Raw genomic sequence first — 26878 nt, forward strand, 5'->3', positions numbered from 1 at the left:
TTTGACCTCGTAGGCTAGTTATGTTCCGTTGCTGAGATTCATTTTTGTACTCTAAAATCTTACTGAAGATATTTATTTTTCAGTGTTGTCATGGGACAAAGAGATAACATGTATGTGAGGAAGGGTGAGTCACAGCAATGGGATGCTTCCAGTTAGTATATACTGATGCTTTTAATTGCAGTTCTCCTGTTTTCATAGTTGCACGGTACTTCATTGAATTAAAACACCATATTTATTTATCTATTCATATGGCAAAGGATAATTGGGATGATTCCAGTTTTTTGTTAATATAATGAACATTCATGTATATCTGTTCTGATGTACATATTCAAGGTTTTACTACAACAAATGTACTAGAACAAAACAACTGAGATAGGAATTGCTGGGTACTAGGCTGTAGGCATCTTTCCTAGATAATGCCAGATTGATTTTTAAGTGATTATACCAATTGACACTTCCACTAACAGTGTACATGAGTTCCCATTTTCTCCTCCTCGTTGCCGATAATCGGTGTTGCAGATTTTTAAATTTTGGCAAATTTGATAATTGTACCTTAAGTGGTCTCACTTAGAATCCTCTGGCTTCCAATAAATTGAGCATATTTTAATATATTTGGAGGTCATTTGTGTTTACCTTTTAAAGAAATGCTTGTTCAGGTCTTTTCAAAATTGTCTATAATTTTGTTTTTATTTTGCTTATTAATTTGTAGGAGTCTTTTACAATCCAATCCTTTTTTGCTTTTTTCAGTCATATGTAATGGAAATGTCTTCTCTCACTTTTTGGCTTATATTGTTATGTTTTGTAAATGATGTTTTTTGATCTATAGGACTTTTCATTCTTGTTACATTTTTTTTGAGAGAGAGAGAGAAAGAACGAGTGTGTGTGTCATGCACAAGCAGGTGGGGGAGGGGAGAGAGAGAGAGAGAGAGAGAGAGAGAGAGAGAGAGAGAGAGAGAGAGAATATCTTACACAGGCTCTACACCTAGCACAGATCCCAAAGCATAGCTTAATCTCACAACCCTGGGATCATGACCTGAGCGGAAAACCAAGAGTTGGTTGCTTAATTGATTGAGCCACCCAGGTGCCCTTCTCATTCTTTTTTAATATGGTTTGCATTTTGTGTGTTTGTTCTTTGCCTAGAAATTATCTACTTCTCAGAAAATGTAAAGATAATTCCTTAGACTCTATTTTCAAGTTTTCAAGTTTTGCTTTTCAGTCTTCAAATGTCTTAGAAATGATTTTTGTATAATCGATGTAATTTTGTTTAAGCATGAAAACAAATTGTATCTTTACCATTTATTGAATAATCCACCATTTCTACACTGCTCTGAGTGGCCACTTCTGTCATATAGCAAGTTTTTGTGTGGGGATGGGTCTGTTCTAGGGTTATTGTATGTCCTTAGTTTATTTCTCTTCCAATTTCACATTGTCTCACTTAGCACATATTGATAATAAGTGCTAATATCCGGTGGCACACTTCATTTCCATTCTGTTATTTTTCTGGATTGTCTTGAATATTAGCCCTTTGCTTTTCTGTAGAAAATTTTAAAAAGCTTAAGAAGTTACAAACACATACACATACATAACATCTTGTGATTTCCCTTGGAACTGCACTGAATGTATAGAACTTAGGGGAGATTTTCCAGTTTTGTGAATGTTTGTCCTCCATTCGCCAAACAGGGATTTCCGATTTATTGAAGTTTCAACTTACTATTCCTTTTCTCTTGTCCTTGGGATTTTCATTAATTACTTTTTTTTATGGGATCAGTAATACATTTTAGTTTGGAATCTGAGCATTTTTCAGAGAAGTACTAATATATATTTCAGGATATCTAATCTAGCATCCTACCAGAAATAGAGGACCTATGTAGAGTATTGTTATATGAAAGTTTCTATTTAAGGGTATGTGAATACTTTAAATTTAGTTTCTCTGCCACCTTGTACATGTATACTTGTAAAATATTTATTTGTTTGTTTGTTTATTGTCTAGGTGGGAAATGTTAACCAATGAAAGAGCCCATTTTTGGTCAGGAGGGATTTCACGAAGTAAGTCTGAGGGAAATTTATGTGACATGGAAGGTCAAAAATCCTCAAGAAATTTCCATATTACAGGTACTTAATTATTTTACCCACTGCAAATAACTATTGGAGGGATACCTCTGAGAAGAGCTACAAAAGATTAAAAGAATTATAAAATTATTATAGAAATACACTATCATTAAAAAGATGAGCAAAACGAAATAGCCCAGGCAACAGATTATGTAAATCTTATGAGAAGGCAAAAATTTATTATTAAGTGAATGATATTTCTGGTACATATAATGAATTTGGAGGCTAAAGAGATCTCTAGAGATTGGAGTGTGCTAGAAAATCTTTATGGAGAATAAAAGAGTTGAATTGATCTTCAGAAGAAGAGTAAGTTTTAAGAGAGATGAAACCAGGTTGAAGTAACAAAACAAGGAAATAAGAGAAATGCAATTTTTATTGTTCAAGTGCATCTTCTAATTTTTAATATGTGATACTGAAAACTCATTTCAATCAAGATATAGCTGTATACATATTAAGCAAAAAAGTCTGACTGTTTACTTGAACTCATTTTCCAATTTTGGCTGGCCATTTGGCTTTCATTTTCTTGAAAGCAGTACTAGGTTCACCAAGTCCACAGAATCGTTACCAGTATTTATTGAGAAATGACCAAGTATGAGTTACTCTAATCATTAAAAAATGACTTTAATATTTGTGAGATATATAGAAATTCCTTACGGTTCATGTGTAAATATTTTAATGTGTTGGTGATTCTTAAACTACTTTCCAAAGAAATAACATGTTTTCATTTCATAGTGGTAAGCCTGTTCTTAGTCATTTTAAACTTGGAAAAGTTCAACGAATCCTTTCAAATAGTAAATCTAATGGTGACCAATTTTTCAATATTTATTGTCATGAAATGTTAATTTTTCTGGAAAAAAACTTGAAGATTATTAAAACTCATCAGTGCAGTTATCAGGAAATAACCTAAGAAATGCATTACTATTTAATTTGGCATATTGTTTTTAAATTTTTAAATACAAAATTGCTTTAGCCATTAACAGATGCGTTTGATATTTTTACACATGGAATATTATCAGAAAAGAAAAAACATCAAATGAATAATCTAGGTATATTGAGACCAAATATTCAGTGTTTAGAAAAATCTGGATAGTTGACTGAATTATTCTGTTTGTTCAGGGGTTTTATTTTGTGAAAATAAAATATAAAACAATAATGCATAAGTATAGGTAGTCTGGGTAATTTTCAAGGAAATGTGTTCAACTGATTACTGTATAAATTTTTGAGCACGTATTTGTAAATTATAGTGACTTAAGGTAAAATAACATTAAACATGGTAAAAAATAAACTGGCAGGACAGTTTATCTTTTCCTGTAACATCAAAATTTGAGCAAATTTAACATTAATTTTGTAGTAGCTGTTACACTGGAGATCGAAAAGCAAACTAAAGAGTCTTGAATTGTTAAGCAATAGTGAAAATTACTTTTGGTTGTATCTCAGAACACCACTTCATCTTTGTTTTGCTTTGTTTTTGTCTAAATAACAAGAATGTCCAGACCCAGGATTTCTTCTCAATTGGCCAGATGCTTTCACCTGTCATGGCAATAGTGCTTCCAAAATTACAAATCCATTCTGGAATGAATTGTCTGCTTCTAACCCATTTTTGGATGACATAACTCAGCTAAGAAATAACCAGAAGAGAGACAATATTTCCATCTTGAAGGAAGATCCTTTTCTCTTTTTTAGAGAAATAGAAATCGGAAATTCTTTTGATTCCTCTGGCGATGAACTGGACGTGCATCAGTTGCTTAGGCAGTCTTCCCCACGGAAAGCTGGAAGATCTAAAAGTGTTTCAGAACTTTTGGACATTTTAGATGACACAGCACATGCCCATCAGAATATACATAACTCTGACCAGATACTAGAACAAGACTTAGAATGGCTTCAGAATGACAGAGAGGCTTATAAAATGGCTTGGTTAAGTCAGCGCCAGCTGGCCCGTTCCTGCCTGGATTTGAATATAATTAATCAGAGTCCTGGATGGGCCCAAACACAAGTTGCAGAGACTGTGACAGTTTGTAAGTTAAGCCACCAAGGAGGATCAGTACAATTACCTGAATCAGATATCACTGTTCATGTACCCCAAGGCCATGTAGCTGTGGGAGAATTCCAAGAGGTATCTCTAAGGGCTTTTCTTGAACCTCCACAAACGCTTAACCATGATCTTTCATGCACCGTAAGTCCACTGTTGGAAATCATGTTAGGCAACCTTAACACAATGGAAGCCATTTTGCTGGAGATGAAAATAGGGGCTGAAGTGAGAAAGGATCCTTTCAGCCAAGTCATGACAGAAATGGTATGTTTACACAGCTTGGGTAAAGAAGGCCCTTTCAAAGTGTTAAACAACTGCTATATTTATGAAGACATTATTCAAGTCAAGCTAATAGACTTGAGCCAGGTGATGTATCTAGTGGTTGCTGCACAAATTAAAGCTACTCAGTCACCAGCTGCCACCATTTGGGATTGTATCCACAAAACCACATCAGTTGGAATTTATGGGCCCAGATATATTCATCCCAGTTTCACTGCTATTTTTATAGTTTGTGGACACAGTTATATGCCAGGAAAGCTTACAATCTCTGATATTAAGAAGGGTGGTAAAAACACATCTCCGGTTGTGTTTCAGCTTTGGGGGAAGCATTCATTCTTCCTTGACAAGCCACAAGATTTAAATATTTCTGTTTTTTCATGTGATCCTGATTTTGAAGTGAAGGCAGAAGGAGAAAGGAAAGAAATTAAACAAAAGCAGTTGCAAGCAGGTGAAGTAGTTAATCGACAATTTTTATTTTCCTTAGTTGACTCCAGAGAAATGCACTTGTTTGTTTTCCGTGTTCAGGTGGAGCCTCCCAATGGTAGAGCACTTACACAGTTCTTTATCACTACACCTGATCCAGCTCCGAGCCTAAAAAGGCTCTCAAATTTGCCAGGTAATTTGCAGGAAGAAAAGAAAATCAGGTCTGCTCCATTGTTACCAACAGTGTGTATTAAATATCCCACATTTCAGGACAAAAAAATGAACTTCACCAACTATGGGGTAGCCTTGAAGACAGTGCTAAGACAAAAAAAGATTGACTACTTACTTGAATATTTCAAAGGGGACACAGTAGCTCTTCTTGGAGAGGGTAAGGTAAAAGCTATTGGGCAGTCCAAAGTGAAAGAATGGTATGTGGGAATCTTGAGAGGTAAGGTTGGACTTATACATTGCAAAAATATCAAGGTGATTGCCAAGGAACAAGTAATATCTATGTCAGATAATGTCTTCACAACCAGAAATCTTCTTGAACAAATTACCCTACCCTTTAAAAAACTGACGTACATCTACTCAGTTGTATTGACCTTGGTGTCAGAAAAAGTTTACGATTGGAAAGCTTTAGCCGATGTCTTGGGTTACTCACATCTGGCACTAGAAGATTTTGATCAAATACAAGCAGACAAAGAATCGGAAAAGGTTTGCTATGTCGTAAAGAAGTTAAAGGAAGATTGCCATGCAGCTAGACACACCAGGAAGTTTCTTTATGAACTTATTGTGGTGAGTATTCCTTGATCACAGTAATATGTTTACCATAGAGAACTTTATTAACTTAGCAATATTTACAACCAAACATATGAGAGAACTTAACAAAACTCTCAGCAGTCTCAAATAAACCGAAGTCACGTTATAGCAAATATAGAGATTTTCTTACAAGATAATATAATTGATTTCTAAGTTTTAAAATTCAAGAGTGATTTTCCCAGAAACTAGGCTCCAGAGGATCATCTTTCAAAGGAAGATTAAAGATTCTGTTTGTGTTAGAGTGTAACAGTTAAGAGATCTCTTCTCCTCTCTCAAGTAGTTGAATAGCTCTTAAAATATCAGAGAAGCTTCAATAAGATGAAAGTAAATAAAAACAAACTGAAACAAGATTGATTAACTTGTCCATTGCTATCTGTCCACTATTTAGTGTGTTTTTTTTTAATTTTCAGCATTGCTTTTAAAACATATCATCAGAATTTTAAAAGACCCATATCATCAATATCCTTCATATTATCAATTTGACATTTTTCGTATGCAATGCATCATAAGCCAAAAAATGATATTGCTAATTCTCTTCTTAATCCTCATGGTTTTTTTTTGTTTTGTTTTTTTTAAACGTTTATTCATTTTTGGAGAGACAGAGCATGAGAGGGGAAGGGGCAGAGAGAGGGAGACACAGAATCTGAAGCAGGCTCCAGGCTCTGAGCTGTCAGCACAGAGCCCTTCGCGGGGCTCGAACTCACAGACTGAGATATCATGACCTGAGCTGAAGTCGGATGCTCAACCGACTGAGCCACCCAGGCACCCCTTAATCCTCATGTTTTAATAGAACTCTCAGGATCATTGTTTTGGTTTTTTTTTTCGACATAGTATTTACTCAATGGAGTAATACAGGCTCAATGGAGAGATACAAAGTAGATAAACTGTCTTGCCTTTAAAATAGAGATTCAGTATTTTATAAAAATAAAAAGAGATATCAAGAATATATTCCTAAAATTAGCTAAAATATGAATTTATAAATAATAATAAAGATAGCTAACACTCCTGTAGGGTTATCTATGTGTTTGGCCCTATGCTGAACTCCCTATACACACTATCTCAGCCATAAACTCTATGGAGTAAGTATAGCTAGCTGGTATCTTCATTGTACCAACAGAGGAAACTGAGTTTTGGGAGGCTGGCAGACTTGCCCAAGACCCCACAGTTGGTTAGTATCAAGAGGGGACTTGAGACCTTTCTGGCTCCAAAGCTACATTTGAAACCACTATACTTTCCTAAAACAGTTATAAATGTGTGTGTGTGTGTGTAAAAGTTTGTGTGAATATGTGTATTGGTCTGTGTAGTAAATACCATTATAACTGGTCCTTAGGAGAGATGAGTAAGATTATACAGGCAGGTTCATAGAGAGGACAAAAGCTTTAATCAAGGTGCACATGGAGGAGAGAGATTTTTAGAGAGGAATTTATTCTGTGACATTAACAATAAAGAAATAGTATATATAAAACATTTTCTTTTCTTTATAATTTTTTTGATTCAACAGTGATACTGAGAAGGTTAAATTTTGAAAGCCCCAATATCCAGTCATTAAGTGGATAGTTTTATGATGGTGTGCCACATTCTCAATCTAGCCATTTAGAGTCATTGGCTGATCTACCTGGTTGAAGCTGCATGTGCATTTTGCAGTGATTCATTACCTTTCATTACCTCTGCCTTAGTTCACGTTCAGCGTGGACCCATAAAATCTTGAATTGGAAATTGCTGTTTTTGTTTCTCTTAATGGAAAAAAAAAGTTATTTTGGTCAGGTGGTCTGGAAGTTTAAGCCTCGTCATATCTACACTATATTGGTGTATGCTAATGAATTTAGTGGCTTTGGTGACTACCTAAACAGTGCTGATGAAGAACTCATTCAAGGGAGTAGTTCCTAAAAACTCATGCTGTGCCTGAGCAGAGGCTTCAGGATTTCTGTATGGAAGGGGTATAGAGGCCATATCTTGAAACCTTATTTGCATAACAAGTACATGTTTCTCTTGGATTGTATATTAATTTGGAGTAGATTGAAGGGAAATAATAAAGATTGTGGGTTCTAAAACCCTTAGTCATATCTTAGACATTGAGACTGGTTGTCTTTATGTACTTGACAATTCCTAAAGTACCTGAGTATCTGATTCGATTTTCATAAAGATTATGAGCAGCTACAGAAGGTGATATCACCACTGTATCCATTTTAAAAATCACTGAACAGAGATATTTTGTTACTTATCTAAAGGTCTATACTTTGTGGAATTGGATTTTAAACTCAGATTATGTAACTCCAAGTGTAAATTTCTTTTCCTTAAAGCAAGAACCTGGAATAAGCATTGCTAAAACCATTCCACAACTTACTAAAATCATCTTCAGGGGCCTGCTAGCTCAGTACTGCTTTTCCCTGAGGTCCTAGCTCCTCATCATAAATGTAAGGATGAATACAGTCAATGTCTAAAAACCATGGGTGGTCTTTCTGATGCTTCCATAGGAATGAACACTCCATGGACTTTACTAGTTGCCTTACCTGGCCATTCATTTTTACTTATTGTTTCATAGTGATAGATAACACTTTGAAATGCTGTTAAATGATGAGGCACTACTATGTTTATTTGCTTATTTGAAAAGAGAAGAGATAGATAGATAGATTTAGTCCTATTTTAAAAAACATATTCAAGCCAAAGGGCAGCTCATAGATTTGTTTGAAATATGCATGGTCATTGACAAAGCTCAGACACCTAATTAAAATGAAAGAAGGAAGGAAGGAAGGAAGGAAGGAAGGAAGGAAGGAAGGAAGGAAGGAAGGAAGGAAGGAAAGAAGGAAGGGAAGAAAGAAAGAAAAAGAGAGAGAGAGGGAGGGAGGGAGGGAGGGAGGAAGGAAGGAAGGGAGGAAGCGAGGGAGGAAGGGAGGGAGGAAGGAAAGGGAAAACTGATGTTTTCCATTTTGCATTGTTGAAGACTGTTTTTAATACTAAATGGTTTATATTTAGCACAATTACAATGGGGGTGAAGGCAGAGAGTTATTTTTTTTTAAGTCATCAATATAAATAGCTTTGTTCAAAGTTGTAGGAGTATCTTATTTTATGCAAGAGGCATCATTCTGGGAAGTTTTAAATCACATTTTGAAGAAAAATAGAATAATATTTACCAGCACTAGTATGCTTATTTTTTTAGAAAAATCCTGTAACCAATTCTCTGGTAAGGAAAGGAATTATTTTTTGTAGAGTGAATAATCATTTCTGGGTTGAAAAATTATAGACTGCTAGAACCTCAGGGTATCTTTGGAAGTGTCTAGTTGAACTTCCTCTTTTTCCAATTAGGATATTAAAGAAACATATTAGTTGAGTGGTTTACCCAAGGCCTTATAATTAGTCATTGAGTTGGGCTTAATTCTCCCCTAATTTTGGTCTAGTCATATCCTCTGTACTTTGCTGGTTGGATTTGCTTAAAAGTAAATCAGCTTTTTGAATTTTAGAAACCTCAAGTATACATGTGGTGAGAAAGAGAATACCAGTTTCTAGAATGTATAATGAAAAAATTAACTTATAGGAGGAAGCCAAAATTAGTTGATTTTAACTATGGTATGTAATTGTTGCTGCAGGCTCTGCTGAAGATGGATTGCCAAGGGTTAGTAGCACAGCTCATCCAAGAGGCTGCTATTCTGACATCAGCTGTCAAACTTGGAAAAGGCTGGAGGGAACTAGCTGAAAAGTTAGTGCGACTCACAAAGCAACAGATGGAGGCATATGAAATTCCTCATCGAGGAAAAGCTGGAGGTATTGCTGTTGAGGTAAGATTTCTATATGTCTAATTAAATCGTGAAAAATTGCAAACCAAGGAAATCAAACATAAATCCATATACATGGATTCATTGAGGCAGTCTCCTAGAGGACCCACTAATTGAAGTCACTGTAGCTATAATCATCAATATTATCTGAACTAAACCTACATCTCTCCTTAAAGGCCTCAAGAACCTTTAAAATATATTGATGTTTCTCCTATTGGATTGCATTTTAACATGGTCTTTGAGCAAATAAATTGAGCAAATTAGATAGCTAGCCATTGAGTAGGCAGGGCTAATAAGAACTTGAGGCAGAGAACAGATAAACTTTGAAGAGAGGAAACGGGGCCAAATCAGAATAAAGGAGGAGGATATAATAATAAGTATTTATCAGCCTCAGTTATAGACTTAGTCACCTATGATAAATAATGTTTGGTGACAAACATTAAGTAGGTGGGTGTTGTGGGGTTGCTGGTAATGAGAGCCTGGTAATGCAAGCTAGAAGTACCTAAGAGCTTCATTATTTCCTTTGTAATTTTGTATACAGTAAGAACTATAGACATCAAATATAGAATAACAACACTTAGTACAAAGCAAATACTTACCATGCAAATATTGTTTTTATTAATATCAAAACAAATGTACACTGGTAGGCCTAGATTAGGTAAATATTTTCTCTATTTACCATAAAGAAAGAGAATCCATTTTTATTGACTCAAATGAAAATATTCTAGTGACAATCACATATAAAATGTCCTGTGTCTTTCTCTCACATGAGTGAAAGCATTTTCAAGATATTTTTAGTTAAGGAAAGGTTATCTCTCTGATTAGATGATAACTTGGTAGGAGGCAGAAGCTATGTTCCCCACTTCCTATTTGGGCATAGAGCTGGGTTTTAATTTTTTGAGAATTTTTTCTTATTTTGAAGCAACTATGCCAGCTGGGTGAGCACAACAAGACAACTTTTCCATGAAGCTTGAAGAGTTAGGTCAAGTCAGGTAAATCCCAGCAGCTGCGCTGGAAGCTTCAGCGTTCCTGGAGCCTGGCTATCCAGCAAGGACTCCAAACAGACTCTTGAGGCAAGAGCATCCAGGACACATCCTCCCCCCTTTTAGATTCCTCCCCCTTGTAGACTACATTTACTTCCATATACTGAGAAGGACATTACAATCTACAAATCAGTTTTTACTGAATGAGCTAAAAGATGACACACCTTTAATAAGGAAAAAAAGAACAACATTCTGAGGGATATGCTATTCTGATATTTAAGTGAACTTGATTAATACATTGTCGATTGAGATACCACCACCTATCAGAATGGCCAAAATCCAGAACACTGATGACACCAAATGCTTTGGAGGATGTGGAACAATGGGAATCCCAAGTCATTGCTGGTGGGAATGCAAAATGATACAGTCACTTTGGAAGGCACTGTGGCTGTTTTGTACAAAGAAAGCATACCCTTAACTTATGATCACTCAATCACATTCGCTGGTATTTACCCAAAAGAGTTAAAACTTTTGTCCACACAAAAACCTGCACATGAATGTTTATAGCAACTTTATTCATAATTGCCAAAACTTCAAAGCAACCAAGATGTCCTCCAATAGGTGTCTGGGTAAATAAACTAGTAGATACAGACAATGGAACATTATTCAGTGCTAAAAAGAAATGACTTACCAAACCATGAAAAGACATGGGAAAACTTTAAATACATATCACTAAGTGAAAGAAGCCAATCTGGAAAAAAAGCTTCACACTGTATGATACCAAATAGATGACATTCTGGAAAAGGTAAAATTATGGAGACAGTAGAGAGATCAGGGGTTGCCAGACTTTCAGGAAGGAGAAGTGAATAGGCAGAGCACAGAGGATTGTTAGGGCAGTGAAAATACTCAGTATAATATCATAATGATATCTATATTTGTCAAAACTCATAGCATATACAACACATGGATATGCAATGAATATACAATGAACCCAAGGTTAACTGTAGACATTGAGTATTTATAATATATCATTGTAGATTCATCAATTCTAACAAATATACCCCTCAGGTGGAGGCTGCTGATAACAGGGTAGGCTATAGGCTATGCATATATGCATATGCACCTATGCATAGGTGGGAGATATATGCAAAATCTCTGCCTGCAAAATCTAGATATATATGAACCTAAAACTGCTCTAAAATAATTCTTTTTTAAAAAAATATTTATTTTATTTATTTTCAGAGAAAGAGTGCAAATGGGGGGAGGTGGGGGTGGGCGAGAGAGAGAGAATCCCAAGCAAGCCCCATGCTGTCAGCGCAGAGCCAGATACAGGGCTTGATCTTACAAACTGTGAGGTCAGGCTCAGTCTCACAAACCATGAGATCATGACCTGACCTGAAAACGAGAGTCAGATGCTCTATCAGTTGAGCCAACCAGGCACCCCTAAAAATAATTCTTTAAAAAAAGTTGCCTAACTGAAAACCAGCCTTTTTTTTCTTAGTAAGGCCTTGTTTTTAAAAGGGTTTTCTTGAGAACTATTTACCAGAAAGTTTTTATTCTCTCAGGTTTGTTAAGCATCTAACTTCTCTCTAATTGTGATTGTTTATAATTTGTCTTTCCCTAAATCTTGATGGAAGCCAACAAACAGCCTACTTTTCCATTATTTACTTTTGCACAGTCCAAATCACAAATGACTAAGTGCATGTCTAAGGTTGATAAATATTCAGAAACAGAAAGGAAAGTCCCTAGGTGTCTTTCTGGAGGTTATCATTCAATTTACTGTGGCTAATGCTGACAGTCATTGCTGTGATTCATGTTATTAAATGCTTAGAAAATTATGCATGATATGGGCCTTAACCCATTCCAAATAATCTATGGGAGTCTAGACCACTTAAACTAAAGGGTAAATGTATGCTAAGTTTTATCCCCCTGGAAAAACAAAACAAAACAAAAACAAGAACAAAAACAAAAACAAGAACAAAAACAAAAAACAGCTGTACAGTTGTTTTTTTTTTCCTCTCAGGAAAGAGACTACTCACAAAAATGATCAATTTACAAATCAAGAAATGATTTTAAAACACACTGATACTAGTTCTGGGTAGGGCATGCAGAAGGAGGGAACCAGAATTGGGGCACAGAGATAACAAGGCCTGGTGGTTCCCATGCTGCTTTTGTTTCCTTTATCTCACTTCCTCAGAGGGCATACTTTCCAACATTTTCTCTCTATGTGTGCCAATGTCTACAATCGGGCTCTTCACTCACGTTCATTCTTTTTCTATTTCTCTTCTTTGCTTTTGTTCTATTTTTATTTTATCTTAAAGACAGTTATCTGGCTCTTATTCTGTTCCAGGCACTATTCCAAGAGCATTACAAAAATTAACTTTATTTAATCCTTTCAACCAAAACTTCTGGGGCAGATATTACTACTATCTAAGATACAGAGAGGCTGAGTAACTTGCTTAAACATACATACCTAGGAAGTCATGGAACCAAGTTTGGAGCACAGACTTTGACTTTGGGACCTTTGTACTTTAACCATTATGCTCTGCCCACCCACACCAAATCCAACATGGTAGCTGAGTGGCAGTGCCACGAGGTGTGGTCAAGACTGGGGGTTTAAGCAACTCATTTCATTTTTTCTTTTTCTTTTTTCAAGCCATTGTATGATACTACCAAAATTTGCCTTAGTATCTTTATCAAGCTTCAATCCAATTAAAGAAAAGAGATTATTAATAGCATGTCAGATTTTTCTTGAGTACTTTTGGCCATTTCTTATTATTTTATAAGGTGAAAAAAAAAGCTTCTCCCTGGAGACTTTGAGACAGTCACTTTTTAAACTAACCACCTATCTAAGTTATAAGAAATGTTAGTCAGCTTTTCTGATTATATTGAATTTCTAACGTAAAAACAAAACTATAAAATTATGAGTCTTATTTTAAGCAAAATATGTTTTTGGAGTATTGCCTTTGAAAAAGAAATACATTTGTACTATACAAAGATATTTAATCATTGCCAAGGTTTTCCAGTGAATGTTAATGAAAATTCATTGGAGTTTATTTTCCTGAACAAATTTAGAGCTTTAATTTAAAAACCAGAATCAATAAAATATTAGAAAAATAGCCCATTAAAAAAATTGGATTTTATAAGGAGAAAATGCTGGGGATTTCAGGGCTAAGATGTTCTTAGGCCTAACTTGGATACTCTTGACTTACGCTTCTGGGATTAATGGTATGTGTGACAATTTTCCCAGTAACTGTCTTCCATTGGCCCCTGACACACAATAAAGAAGATACTCTCTCCATCTTATTCAGTCAGGACACTTACTTACCAAGGACACTAAACATTACTTCTTACTAAGTTACCTTCTACCGCACTGGGCTGCACGTCAAACACAGGCACCAATAGGCCTGTCAAGGCTGATTTCTTATCTGACCTGCCAGAATGGGCCGCCCTAATTATGGAAGCCTAAGGAAGTCAACGTTGTTAATTGTGATATAGTTTCATCTCAGAAGCCACTCACCTATAGAGAGTTATGACTGGAATGGTGTGTTTATAAGTCTTTTTGCTCAATTAGTGAAGTCTGATTTTCTGTTTTGTCTTCAGCCATATATTTGTCCCCCCTTATTTCTGACTGGCAGCTATAGTGTTCAGAGCACTTTATTCTGGGTCTAGATTTAAAGTGAGAAAGTAGAGCTAACTTTATTTATTTTTATACACGAATAAAAGTTATATATGGAATTCTTCCTACTTATTTAGTATCTTTCCTCTGAATCCTTGCTCTCAGTATTTAATTCATCTGTACTTTTAACATATGTACTAGGACTGTCAGTTCCCAGAATTGGAGCTTTAGGAGCTACAAAAATCACAAACAGAATGAAAAATATGATTTTTTTCTCCCTAAAGCCACATTTTATTTGGCCTGGGAATCGAGATAAATTGTTAATAACTTGAATTATTTTATTTTAAAAACGTATATGATAAGATGCTGAAATAAGTGAAAATAATGAGAATGGTAATAGTTGCAATTTATTGTGTGTTTACTGTGTCAGCTAATCATTATGAGCATTTTATTTACTGTATTTCATTTATTTTAACAAACTTTCTAAGGAAGACATTATAACCATTCACAATTTACAGATATGCAAACTAAGAGTGAATGCATTTGTGTAAATCATCCAGAATTACATGGTTATTAAGTACAGAACTGGGTTCCAGACCCAGGTATGTTTTACACACAGTCCTATCCAATATGCACAACTAATAAGTCCTTTCAGAATTAGCTAAATAAAAGAAGATCAAATTGGGAAGGAGCTGTCAGAAGACACACCCTAGTCCTGAAGGATGGGTAGCATTTGGATAATTGGAGAGGATTGGAAGGAGATTTCAGTGCTTCTGGATACCAGTGACTTCTAGAGACCATTGAGGAGACTATGTGGGCTGGAGGGGAGAGGTCATTTTAGTAATTATTGGGAGATATGGTCATATATGTATATATTGGAGACAATAGAGTCTTTAATGACTGCCAGAGCATAGAGGTTAAGATTGCTGGTCTGGATTCCCGATCTAGTCTATTATCTATTAGTCTTCAGCAAATAAACTTTTTTTTCTAGGAATATTTTTTTTTGGAAAGTGATGTGAATTATACTATCTTGCTCATTGGATATTTGGAGGATTAAATGAAATAATATACATGAAATATTTGGAATAATGCTTTGCACATTGTAATAACTAAATATATATTATCTATTATTTTAACTAAGAGCAAGAGGTGAATTTGACAACTGTGTGACATTGAATGATTTTGGAAAAGGAAATATAGTAATTTTTTAGTAATATGGCTGCAAGTAACTATAGAAAGAATGTAGGCAAGGGAAAAGTCACCAATGATTTCAAGGTTTCTCTTCTAAAAACTGGTGGAATGGTAATGCATGGAAAAAATAAGAAGAAAAAAGCCTTGGCTGGTCAGCTTTTTTTACTGGTTTAACAATGTTTATTTTCCTTGGAAAATGTCTCTTGCAAAAGATAAAAGGAAGTTCTTGAACTCTTATGGTTTTCTGGCTCACACAGCAAGTCCTGGATTCTGCAGGGACATTGCATTGTCCACTTCTAGCCTTGGTACTTAACTGTATGGTTTGCTGGGCTTTTACAGTATGAGATACATTTACAATTTCTTAAAGGTGGGAAAGTATTATATGGAAATTCATCTACAAGTGGTAACATGTATAGACTAATTTCTCAGTTCTTCATTGTTTGGACTACAGATTTGACACAGTAACATAATATTTAGATTACCATAGTCTATTTTGTACAATACTATAATGCTTGTTGCTACAATATTTAATTCCAAAAATTACTCCATTTCTTGAAATGATGAAATAAAGAAACAATGACATCGCAGTGAAATTCATGGGGTAGCACATTGTAGTCATACGATCTTCTACATTATATGTCTTATTACCTACCAAAAATCAAATAGAAATAATAATCATATTAATAAATATTATAAAGTTTAAATATTATAAAGATATCTTAAATTGGATTTAGAGACACAAATATTTTATTTAGAGTTTAGGTTTTCTTTATTGAGGTTTATTTTGAGGAATCACAAACAACCAGGAATATTAGAAAAACCAAACCCCAGCTAAGTATAAGACTTAAATCAGCATTGATTAAAACTGCTTACTACTGAAATAAATCCATGGCTATACTTTAATGAAATGACTCTGGATTTATAGCTGGGTGACCTGAATTCTCTTCCTAAATAGGAGTTAGTGAGGATGGCTCGTCCAGCCGGTTTTCCTAAGATGTTAGATTGTTTTGAGTAGATGCAGGAGCAAAGTATGAGTCCTCTATCTTCCTCTGGGTTATGCTTAACCCCTGATGTTCCAAGTGGTTATTCCTAGAGGAAGCAAAGCTGGCTGTACCCAGAGACTTTTCCAAGAGAATCTTCTGTCCAAGTTTCAAACAAGTCCATGTCCCTTCTAAGGAAATAGGGACTCCCTGATAGGTTAGCCTCCCTTCTTTTCTGAAGATAATGGTAACTCTCAACACTATTTATGTACTTACCATTTAAGGTGATAGAAGACCCACCTGGATATTATAAATGATGTACTGAAGATAGAACACATGTAATAATCTTTAATAATGCAAATTTGCCTTAATACTTCTTCAGCTAATTGTACTTAAAATGAAACATTGCTCCTATACTTTTATGAGGAAAGTAAGGGGGTTATGAATCTTTTAATGTGGAAAAATGTAATCATCCAATTGTAGTTAACCAATTGCATCCTTTATGCTATTCATGTTTTATGAGCTAAAAAAAGACATAGAGTGCTAAGCTCAAATCTGAATTGCTTTTATTCATGTTGCATTTCATTATCCAGAGCATTATCTAATGAGTCTTACTGGCTTCTGGGAACAAGCGGTCTAAATTTGGAAAACTATTTTTTAAATTTCTATTCCTGTTTCATTTCTTTTGACATCTCACCACTTCTTTTATTGCTCTTTTACCATTTTCTTTGTCCTCTAATGCCTGGAAGATAAACCAAAGACATTTCACACAAATGCTAGGACTTTGGAAACTGCTAACCTTTAATAGATTAAATACTTCCTGATGCTTACTGATGCTCCCTTATAGAAGGAGATCAAAACACACAGTTGAGAAATTAACAACTCTATGCTTTTGTCAGCCTCGTGCTTCCTATTCAGAGATGAACCCATAACATCGTGAAGTTAACATTTAAAAAAATCTCAGAGTATAGGAGTAAGAGTAATGCCTGTGTGTCAAATAATTGTGTTAGAGGTGAAGAAGACTGAGAGAATTTGTTTTGTGGTTACGAGTAATTCAACAAAAACAAACCCTCAGGAGCATGCTTTCCTTTGATTTATCTACGCATTAGTGCAGAGTTTCTGCATATCATCCCTTAAATCATAACACTGAACAAGAACGGAAGAACTATTTTAAACCACTAAATAGATATATAAGATAACATAAACCTGGAAGAGATCATAGCAGTCCACAATCACTTCCAGCTTTCAGAGGACTTAGGTCATTGTGGAAAGAAAATTGTTTATTCTACTGATTTTATTCAAACATTTCCAGAAAACGTATGACTTTGTTTTCTCTTTAATTATTACAAAGCTGAGAATACTTTGTGGCTTTTTTTTAAGAAATTAATGTTTATTTTTGAGAGTCATAGAGACAGAGTGTGAGCAGAGTGGGGGCAGAGAGAGAGGGAGACACAGAATCTGAAGCAGGCTCCAGGCTCTGAGCTGTCCTCACAGAGCCTGACGTGGGTCTCAGACCTACGAACGGAGAGATCATGATCTGAGCCTAAGTTGGATGCTTAAACAACTGAGCCACCCAGACACCCTTCCTTTGTGGCTTTTAATGTGTATTTTTGGACCTAATTTTGTAAAGTCTATAGTTAATTAATGTATGCCAGTTTCCTCTTGTGTCTTTGCCTTCGATAGCATATATTCACTTGCTGAATAAGAAAACGTAGAATGACAGACAGAAAGAAGTGCTGAAGAAACAAAAGTAAAATATTTAAGGACTTGAGTCAAATATCATATAGCTCTGTCGCAAAGGACAACAAAACACTGATTAGACTGTTTATTGCATTGATGAAGGCTGGGCTTTTGTCATGCTTTGTTAAAGCAAATCTCAATGTAGAGAAAGTTCTATTTACCATACCTGGCAGAGACTTGTTTATTTCTCTTAATAAAACATACTTTTAAAACCTAGCCCCCGAGGGGCACATGGGTGGCTCAGTTGGTTAAGTGTCCTACTTTGGTTCAAGTCATGATCTCACAGTTCATGGGTTCGGGCCTGCATTGGGCTCGGTACTCACAGCTCAGAGCCTGGAGCCTGCTTCAGATTCTGTGTCTTCCTCTCTTTGCCCCTTCCCTGCTCACACTCTTTAAGAAATGAATACATGTTAAAAATTTTTTTTAAAACCTAGTTCCCCAAATTTAACATTTTTCATTTGTACCAAGTACACAACTATAGCATATGCTTTAAATCCCATTTATTCTCAATTATTCTTGATATTTTCCCTGTTCATTACCCTAACTCCATAATGATTTTAACATTTGTGTGTGTTTATGTGTTCTGCTTAAAGGAAGTTAACTTATCTTCTTGAGAAATATGCTGCCTCCTTAATCTTCATCAACCCTAAATTATCTGGCTAGGGTAGGATTCAAACCAACCTCTCCTTTCAAATGTAAAATATTAGTCTTTATAGATTTTTTTTCCTTTTAAAAATAATTTATTCTCCACTGCTTCTCCTTCTAGCTTTGTCTCTCTTCTTTTAACTTTCAAATTCCAAATGTGACCCACTTTTTCTGTGGTTTCTAGTTCCTTGTCACCTGGTCCTACCTGCAGTCTGTCCTCTACCACTCTCTTCAAGCTGCCTTCTCCATGGTTACTGAAGTCCTAATAGTGCCAAAATCCTGGATTTTTCTCATTTTTGCTTCATGTTTCCATATTACTTGACATTACAGGTAAGAGAGGGGCTAACAGAGAAGAGATGTCCTCAAAGAGTGGCATGCTGGCACACGTTTAATAGCTCTTCAAGGGAGAAAAAGCCCTAAATTATACCTTTGCCATCTTCCGTGGTGTAAAAACTCCTAACATTGATGATTTTCACCTCCTAATGTGATGTCACTGAATGTGGAGTTGGGAGGCTATGTGAACAACAGGCTCTGAGAAGCTGGGGTGAGCTGAATGTCCTTTTTGGAATGCTATCAATCCTTGACTTTTGCAACATGAAGTACCCTGCTTCATTTTCTATGACTCTGACACCAGTTTCTCTCCATACTTATATTACTTCTACTTTTTTCTTTTTCCTTTTTAAATATTTATTTTATTTTTAGAGAGAGCTTGCACACACAAGTAGGGGAGAGGGGCAGAGGGAAATAGAGAATTTTTTGTTGTTGTTTATTTATTTTTGAGAGAGAGAGAGAGAGCACACAAGCAGGGAAGGTGCAGACAAATAAGGAGAGAGAATCCCAATACTCAGCACGGAACCGATGCAGGGCTCTATCCCACGACCCTGGGATCGTTACATGAGTCAAAATCAAGAATTGGATGCTCAACCGACTGAACCACCCGGCACCCCTCATTGCTTCTATTTCTTGTTTGTGGTCCCTAATTGTGGACTTAATTGAGGGTTAAATTTTTCACCCTTTCATTTTCTTCCTTGGCATTTTCCTCCACTCTCATTTTTCCTCATCACTTTGGCATGATGCTAATAAACTCTTGGCTGCTTCCTGGAGGTCATCTCTCTATTCCAAAGTCTTACTGGAGATGGAGATACTCATGCCTTCACCTCATATGCATTAGAGTTAAAACTAGGTTGCCTTTCTCTCACCCCAAAAGTACCCACTTTCCTTCATATCCTATTAAAAAGTATTAAATGCAAACTATATGCCAGATACTTTAGAAGGTTCTTTGGACACAGACCTGGGAAATTATTATCCATATTTTAAAGATTAAAAAATTCAAAACTCAGATACTTTGATTTACCCAAATTGACCCATCCGATAGGCAGTGTAACTCAGATGGCAACCCAGAGCTCTGACATCAAAACCCATCTTTCTTTCTGTTACACCACACTGCTTCTCAGTCAATGAACTCTCAGTTTTTATTACACTAAATGAAAACATGAAAGTAATTTTTGAGTTTTCTTGAACTGTTAATTACCAAATGCTGTCTAGTTATACAATGGGTCAGTGTTTGTGCAAGTATCTATCTCCCTTCTATGCTATAAGCTTCTAAAAACAAGCCATGCTATATTCATCATTTTATTCCTTTGTGTAACAAAATTCTTTGTAGTGGTAGCTACTCAAAAACTCTTAATTTAATAAGTGAAATAATTAATGAACAACAATGTGTTTTGAATATATTCATTGTATTTGTGCTACAATAGTGTTTCTCTGTCATCTGTATGGACAGCCACACATGATGTTATATATAGCAGATCAGATTTTGCACTAAAGGAATATTCAGGGTTAGTTTGCTTCAAAGAGAAACAGAACTGGAATGCAATAGATACACATTTTAGTATAAATCATGAAGTTTACCATTGCTCTAGTGTTTTCAGCCCCAAGCTATTGTAACCCTTTCTATGTAGCTTATGGATTAGACTCCAGGAAATCCCCAATGAGTTTAAAGCAGTATCCCTCCTTGCATTTCTGACTAATTCAGAGTACTCCTGGGGAGTCCTTTCACACTATCAGGTGTCTTAATTTGGGTTCAGGACTCAGAAGTCTATCCAAATTTCTCTGAATTGCAAGAACTGACCGAAATGTTCTGCTATCAGTGAAAACTGCCAAATGTGAGAGTGTTATATAGCTCTCTGCATAAGTGAGTAGATAAATGTATCATTGGACTTCTGAATCTGTAGTTCCCAATTCCTGCATCACCTTGGTGTATTTCCTATTTCAAACAGCACCAAAGGACTGCTGCATGATTGAGTATGCCTCAGGGCTTTTCTATACATAGCAATCCACTGTGCTGCAGCAAGATATGTGGTGCAGAGTTGTGTGTGTGTGTGTGTGTGTGTGTGTGTGTTTACCAGGAAAGGCAGTGGAGCCATTTTGGCTGCCTCTATGATGTTACTTTGAATCTGCACACATAGTAGTGCATAAACTGAAAATTATCCAGATGTGATTCTTTAAAAGACATCTGGTTTTTATGAGACTATGTCATCATCTGGGTACTGAAATGCTCTTAGATGCTATTTATCGTAAAATATCTTCAAATACATCTATTTTTTTAAGTTTATTTACTTATTTTGAGAGAGTGCACGTGAGCAGGGGAGGCGCAGAGATAGAGGGAGAGAGAGAATACCAAGCAGGCTCCACACTGTCAGTACACAGCCCAATGCGGGGCTCGAAGTCGTGAACTATGAGATCATGACCTGAGCCAAAATCAAGAGTTGGATGCTTAACCTACTCAGCCACCCAGGCAGCCCTCAAATACATCTTTTTATCATTAAATTACTAAAGGACTTAGCATAAAATATGAGAAGGTTTTAGCTATAAACACCATTATTTTAAACAATATATGGCAAGTTGAAAAATAATGTACCAACTAGTTGAGCATCAGGGAATTTTAAATGAATGCAACATAGAATACAGGTCTCAAAGCTTTTACAGAGGGTTAGTATATACTCACTACAGAATAATTTACTTGTTTAGTGCATCTTTGCATCTGAGAAGTGGCAAGCAAGATTGAATCTGGCAAAAAGCGTCTGTTAATATACCTCAATTCATCTTCCATTGCTGAGATATTAGTGGTGACCAGCAACTGGGAGGTTTGATTTCAAAGTGACTATTCAGAAAAATAAACAAGAGAACATCTCATTCATAGTCTATCAGTGATGGAAGATGCAGTTCTTTGTAAATCAGGTTGGAGAGGGTAAAACATATACAAAAATCTGGGATCATTTGGGATGATGCATCATAACCTCCTGGATATAGTATAATATTGATAATTATTTTCCATTCAATACCTTGCAGAATCAAGCTTCATCAATAGAGACAAAGATATGGGTGTTCATGGCTTCCCAGGAATGCCAATTTGGACAAATAACATCAAACTGTTTTTTGAGTTCAATGCCTATCCTTTTATGTAGATTAAATTGATTGAAACTCTTTATTATGGTCTTTCATTCTTTTAATTTCAATTGTAGAGTATATGAGGCTATCAGAGGAGGGTGAAAAATTATATCCCAAAGCCCTACTTCATGTGATATTACTGTTAATGGAGGCTCTATTTAAGAGGGCAGCTCTGCATAATATTGAGCTCACAGTCTGTGTTCCTGCATTTGTGATAAAATCACAAATGAATTAGTTTAGTGAACCCAAATAGGTAGAGATAATAAAGTTTATATTCCAAATAGTCCAATTATAAGTAGTACATGGCTCATTTTTTCATTTTCTTAGAAAAATTTATTTTAAGCTCATTGTGTTTCTGTGTGTGTGTGTGTGTGTGTGTGTGTGTGTGTGTGTGTTTATTCTACAATTTATCTTCTTTGGTCGGCCTTTGTCTTTATTCTCTCTGAGCCTGGTTGCCTTGGTTACCATTACATACATGCTCGAACATGAAGTTCCTCTTTGACGTACATTTATTTCTATGGAAACAATGATGTCATTGGTATTGGTAGGTGCTTGGGGAAAGCATAATAAAACATTGAATATTGATCTTTCTTTTGGTTATAAAATGATTCATTAAATTATTTTTAAATTAGAGAACTGTATTTTTACTTTCCTTTTAAGATTTGATCATGAAAGTATATCTTTTCTTGTTTTCCTTGCTCAAATAAAATGACTTAAAGCATTAAATACACTGTATAGCTCCTTCTTGTGATATGTCGTGTAATAAAGCTCACCATAGATAGTATTAAAATAAAAGAGTCATTATTTTTACCTTAAAAATCTTTCAGAGAGTGAAAAGTTTATCTCAGTAACATCAAAAAATTACACAAAGAATTTTATATCATATCAAGGCAATGAACAATGTTTAGATGATGGATCAAGAAAAAAGAGGCACTACTTGTCATTATTTTAAAATTTTTCTAGGCATAGAAACACAAAGATATAAGATGGAAGTGATAGCTATTGAAACCTTTTCTATGACTTTAAGTAAGTCCATGTATAATTGGTATTCCAGTTTTTTTATGTCCTGAGAGGCTTTTTAAAACTTTTTTTAAAAGCATCTATTTTCATCTCTGTTTGTCTTCCAACTACTCCAGTCTAATTTTTTTTCCTTTATAGATGATGTGGAAACCTGCTTATGATTTTCTCTATAATTGGGGTGCTCATTATGGAAGTAGCTACAGAGACGTGTTACAAGACCTTCAATCGGCTTTGGACAGAATGAAAAACCCTGTGACCAAGCAGTGGCGAGAGTTAACTGGAGCTTTAATACTGATACATTCCTTAGAGTTTTTGAGAGCAACTGCATTCTCTACTTCTGAGGAAGTATAGGGTATGTTTTGGGGAAGAGGGAGAATGGTAGGAGGGAAATGGAGTGCATGTGTGTGTATGTGTGTGTGTGCGTGTGGTGTGTGCACACACACGCGTACATGAAGAATCTCAGAAAAGTATTACTTTTTTTTTTCATTTGTCAAAAAATATTTTTTCCTGGTGAAAGCACAGCTTAACACAAAATCCAAGGATACATTTTATAATTAAACATGTAATTTTATATGTTTCAAATGCAAACATTAAGCCATTTTGTTGTTGAGAAAGGACAATAAAACCCTTGCCCCTTTCAAAGTTGCTTTAATTTCTTTAAGTCAAAACAAATGGCTGTTAGCATAATTACCTCACACAGTTACCTAGATAAACTAGAGGCTCCCAGTGTGAACACTGGAGTTTTACTTGTAGCGGGTCTAGAGAGAGGAGAAGCAAACACATACTCTGTGCACAGGCACAGAGCCACAAGCTTTCTATATTCCATTCTTTTATTTATTAGTGGAGTTTGCTAACATTATTCCCATTTTTCATCTGAAAAGACTAAGGACTGGTGAGGACACTCAGGGCAAATAGCCAATGGGAAATAAGTTTTCTGTCTGCAAAATCTGGTTTTATTATTTTTTTTAAGCATAGCACATAGCAAAATAGTAAAAAACTAAAAGTGCACATTAAAACTTATAGGGACATAGTAGCAACTTCATTTTAAGTGAAACTTGCTGCACTTTTCCACCATCTATTGAAAGACTGCCAGAAAAAAAATATGACTGATCATCAGAAATCTGTTGTTTGCATCCATGGACTAGAGTTTTCACCATCTTCCTTCCCCTAGCATCTTGGGACATAGCTAACCCTGCCTAACTTGGATTTTTTCTTCAGGATCATTGTGCAGAGCAGTTCTTTAACTCTCAGGGATTTTTAATAAGAAAAATTATTTTAAAAATTTTTTAACGTTTATTTATTTTTGAGACAGAGGGAGACAGAGCATGAACAGGGGAGGGTCAGAGAGAGAGGGAGACACAGAATCCGAAACAGGCTCCAGGCTCTGAGCTGTCAGCACAGAGCCCGACACGGGGCTCGAACTCACGGACCATGAGATCATGACCTGAGCCGAAGTCGGACGCTTAACCGACTGAGCCACCCAGGCGCCCCAAGAAGAATTATTTTTTAAAAACCTGACTTATCACTGTTGAATGAAGCAGTCGTAACCGCCCAAAACACTGATATCTGTGGGTGTGAATGCTCATGTGCTCATACAAACACACGTGTGTGTGTGTGTGTGTGTGTGTGTGTGTGTGTATGTGTTTACCAGAGTGTTTCAGAAAGCTTTTGCAAGACAGAGATTACATAGGGAATTAGGGCAGTGCAAATGCTAACTGCTGGTAGAGTTCACAAAGAGTTGGTTTGTGCTTACTCATATGTTCAATCCTTTGGCCACATGCCAGTGTTTATGTGCTTTGGACAGTCATTCATTTATTGTATTTAATCAACAGATGGAGTATGTGTACCTTCTCTGTGGCAGGCACGTAGATGCTTGAGGTTAATAGTGGTGGAAGAAAGAGCATGATCCCTGACTTCAGTATTGCTAAGTTATAGAGACAGGCAACAATTTAAAACACTATACAATTAAATGTAAAATTAGATCAGTAACAACAGTTACAATGGACAGGCCAGAATGCCAAGAGATATAGATATGAAAGGCCATTTATGAATCCAAAGGGTCAGGGATGTTTTCTCTGGGAAAGAAATGATGAACCTGAAGGAGGATCAAGCACTGCTTTTAGTCCGGGGAAGGTAGAAGAGGTCGTTCCTCAATGCATTGAAGCCCTGAGGCAGGAGGGAAACTCCAGAGATGCAGAGAGCCTGAGTGAAGGGTTTGAAAGGGTGAAGAAGTGAAGGAAGGAAAGACACACCCTCAAAGGTAATATAATGAGCTGAATAAGGATTTTGTTTGGGGATCCTGAATAAAACATATCCATTTGGCTAAAAAGTAAAAGCAGAATCTTTTTAGAGCTTTTAATACACCTACCCTGGGGTATTTCTTATGCTGGCAAAGGTAATTTGAATTAGGTTTAAGAACAGTCTTTAAGGCTTTCAATATTTATATTTGATAATAAGAGAACATAGCCTGCCCAGGGAGTTATGTACACACATTCAAGGACAGAATTTATTTTAGTTGAAAATAAATTCAGGGAGAGGGAGGAAAGAAATAGTTTGTAAGTTCAGGACACAATCATTTTTAGTGGTGATTTTGCTTTCCTTAGAACATTCTTGGAATCTTATTAACATGTCAGCAAACCAGAGAATTTCGGGAAGAGATAGTAAGGAATTAATAACTGGGTTTTTCCAGGCTCCAAGATCTGAGAAGACAGAGATCTTGTTAGCTGATTAGGGTAGTAAGATTAAACAAATCACTTCAGGTTTACATCGCATCATGTGTTGCGACTGTGGCTGGGAAGTTTAAAAAGAGTTTAAAAAATGAAAAACATGAAGTGCAACTTAAGGATGAAGCAATGGCTTAAATAATAATATATACAAAGATATCTTATAGTCTTGTAACAAATCCTTCCAGAGGAATTTTAAACCCATGTCCAAACATTCTGTTCTTATAAATATATTCTAATATTTTTATGAATCACTTTTATTTTTCTGAATTTTATATTTTTCTTCCTACAATGGATTTCATAATCAGAAAAGATTAACTCAGTAATCATGAATTTCCTTTAATATTTGGCAGCAAATCAAGGGAATTAATAAGGCACTTAAATTCCATCCTTGACATCATTAAAAGCATCAAAAGCCATTAATCTAAAACTTCTTTAAGCACTTCTGAAGTGGAAAAATCATAGTTCTTTCAGTACCTCAGGCTTTTTCTCTAATGATGCATTAGGATGAGATTTTAGTTCAGTGCTCAGCTTGCAATGTAACAGTTTTTCAATGGAAGCCACAGATCCTCCACTTCCTGTGTTAAAGCCTTAATATGGAGGCCAATTAAGGAGGTGCGTGCAACAGCAGATAATTAACTGTTCATACCCGGCGGGATGGATACAGCACATTTTCATGTCCTGTAATGTAGAAAATACCATATGAAGTTTTGACCTTGACAATGCCTAGATTTCTGGAAGGGGCAGAATGTAGTACATCAATGGATGGCATTGGTCTAAGAAATGCCACTGCTAATAAACAGGTTTGAATATGTGATATGAAAATACAATAGAAAAAGAAAATACAACAGAGAGAATATATTCAAATCATACTATGCTGTAACTAGAAGGTTCAAAACTTGAATTTTCATACTGTGCTACTGTATTTCCCGTAATTTTTTAATGTCTAAGGAATATTTGAGGCAATATAAAGAAAAAGGAGAATAATGGAAACATATGTTGCTAGAGGCTTTTCTAGTTAAAATAGATGTTTTTTTTTCTTATTCCCACATAATTTGCCCTTCTTCTATATGAAGTTATTTCCCATGTTAGTGAAGT

At 35.6% G+C, this 26878-nt stretch overlaps 1 protein-coding gene across 1 annotated transcript; it reads left to right on the forward strand.

Moving 5' to 3' along the window:
* The first annotated feature begins 1997 nt into the window (after positions 1–1997).
* On the forward strand, positions 1998–26040 carry MACC1 (MET transcriptional regulator MACC1). The gene is made up of 4 exons (XM_058724868.1): positions 1998–2112; positions 3594–5635; positions 9244–9432; positions 23196–26040. Exons 1-4 carry the CDS (start codon positions 1998–2000, stop codon positions 23406–23408), a joined length of 2559 nt encoding a protein of 852 aa, XP_058580851.1. The 3' UTR covers positions 23409–26040.
* Positions 26041–26878: the final 838 nt, after the last annotated feature.

This window comes from Neofelis nebulosa, chromosome 4, assembly GCF_028018385.1.
Source record: "Neofelis nebulosa isolate mNeoNeb1 chromosome 4, mNeoNeb1.pri, whole genome shotgun sequence".
Classification (NCBI taxonomy): Eukaryota; Metazoa; Chordata; class Mammalia; order Carnivora; family Felidae; genus Neofelis; species Neofelis nebulosa.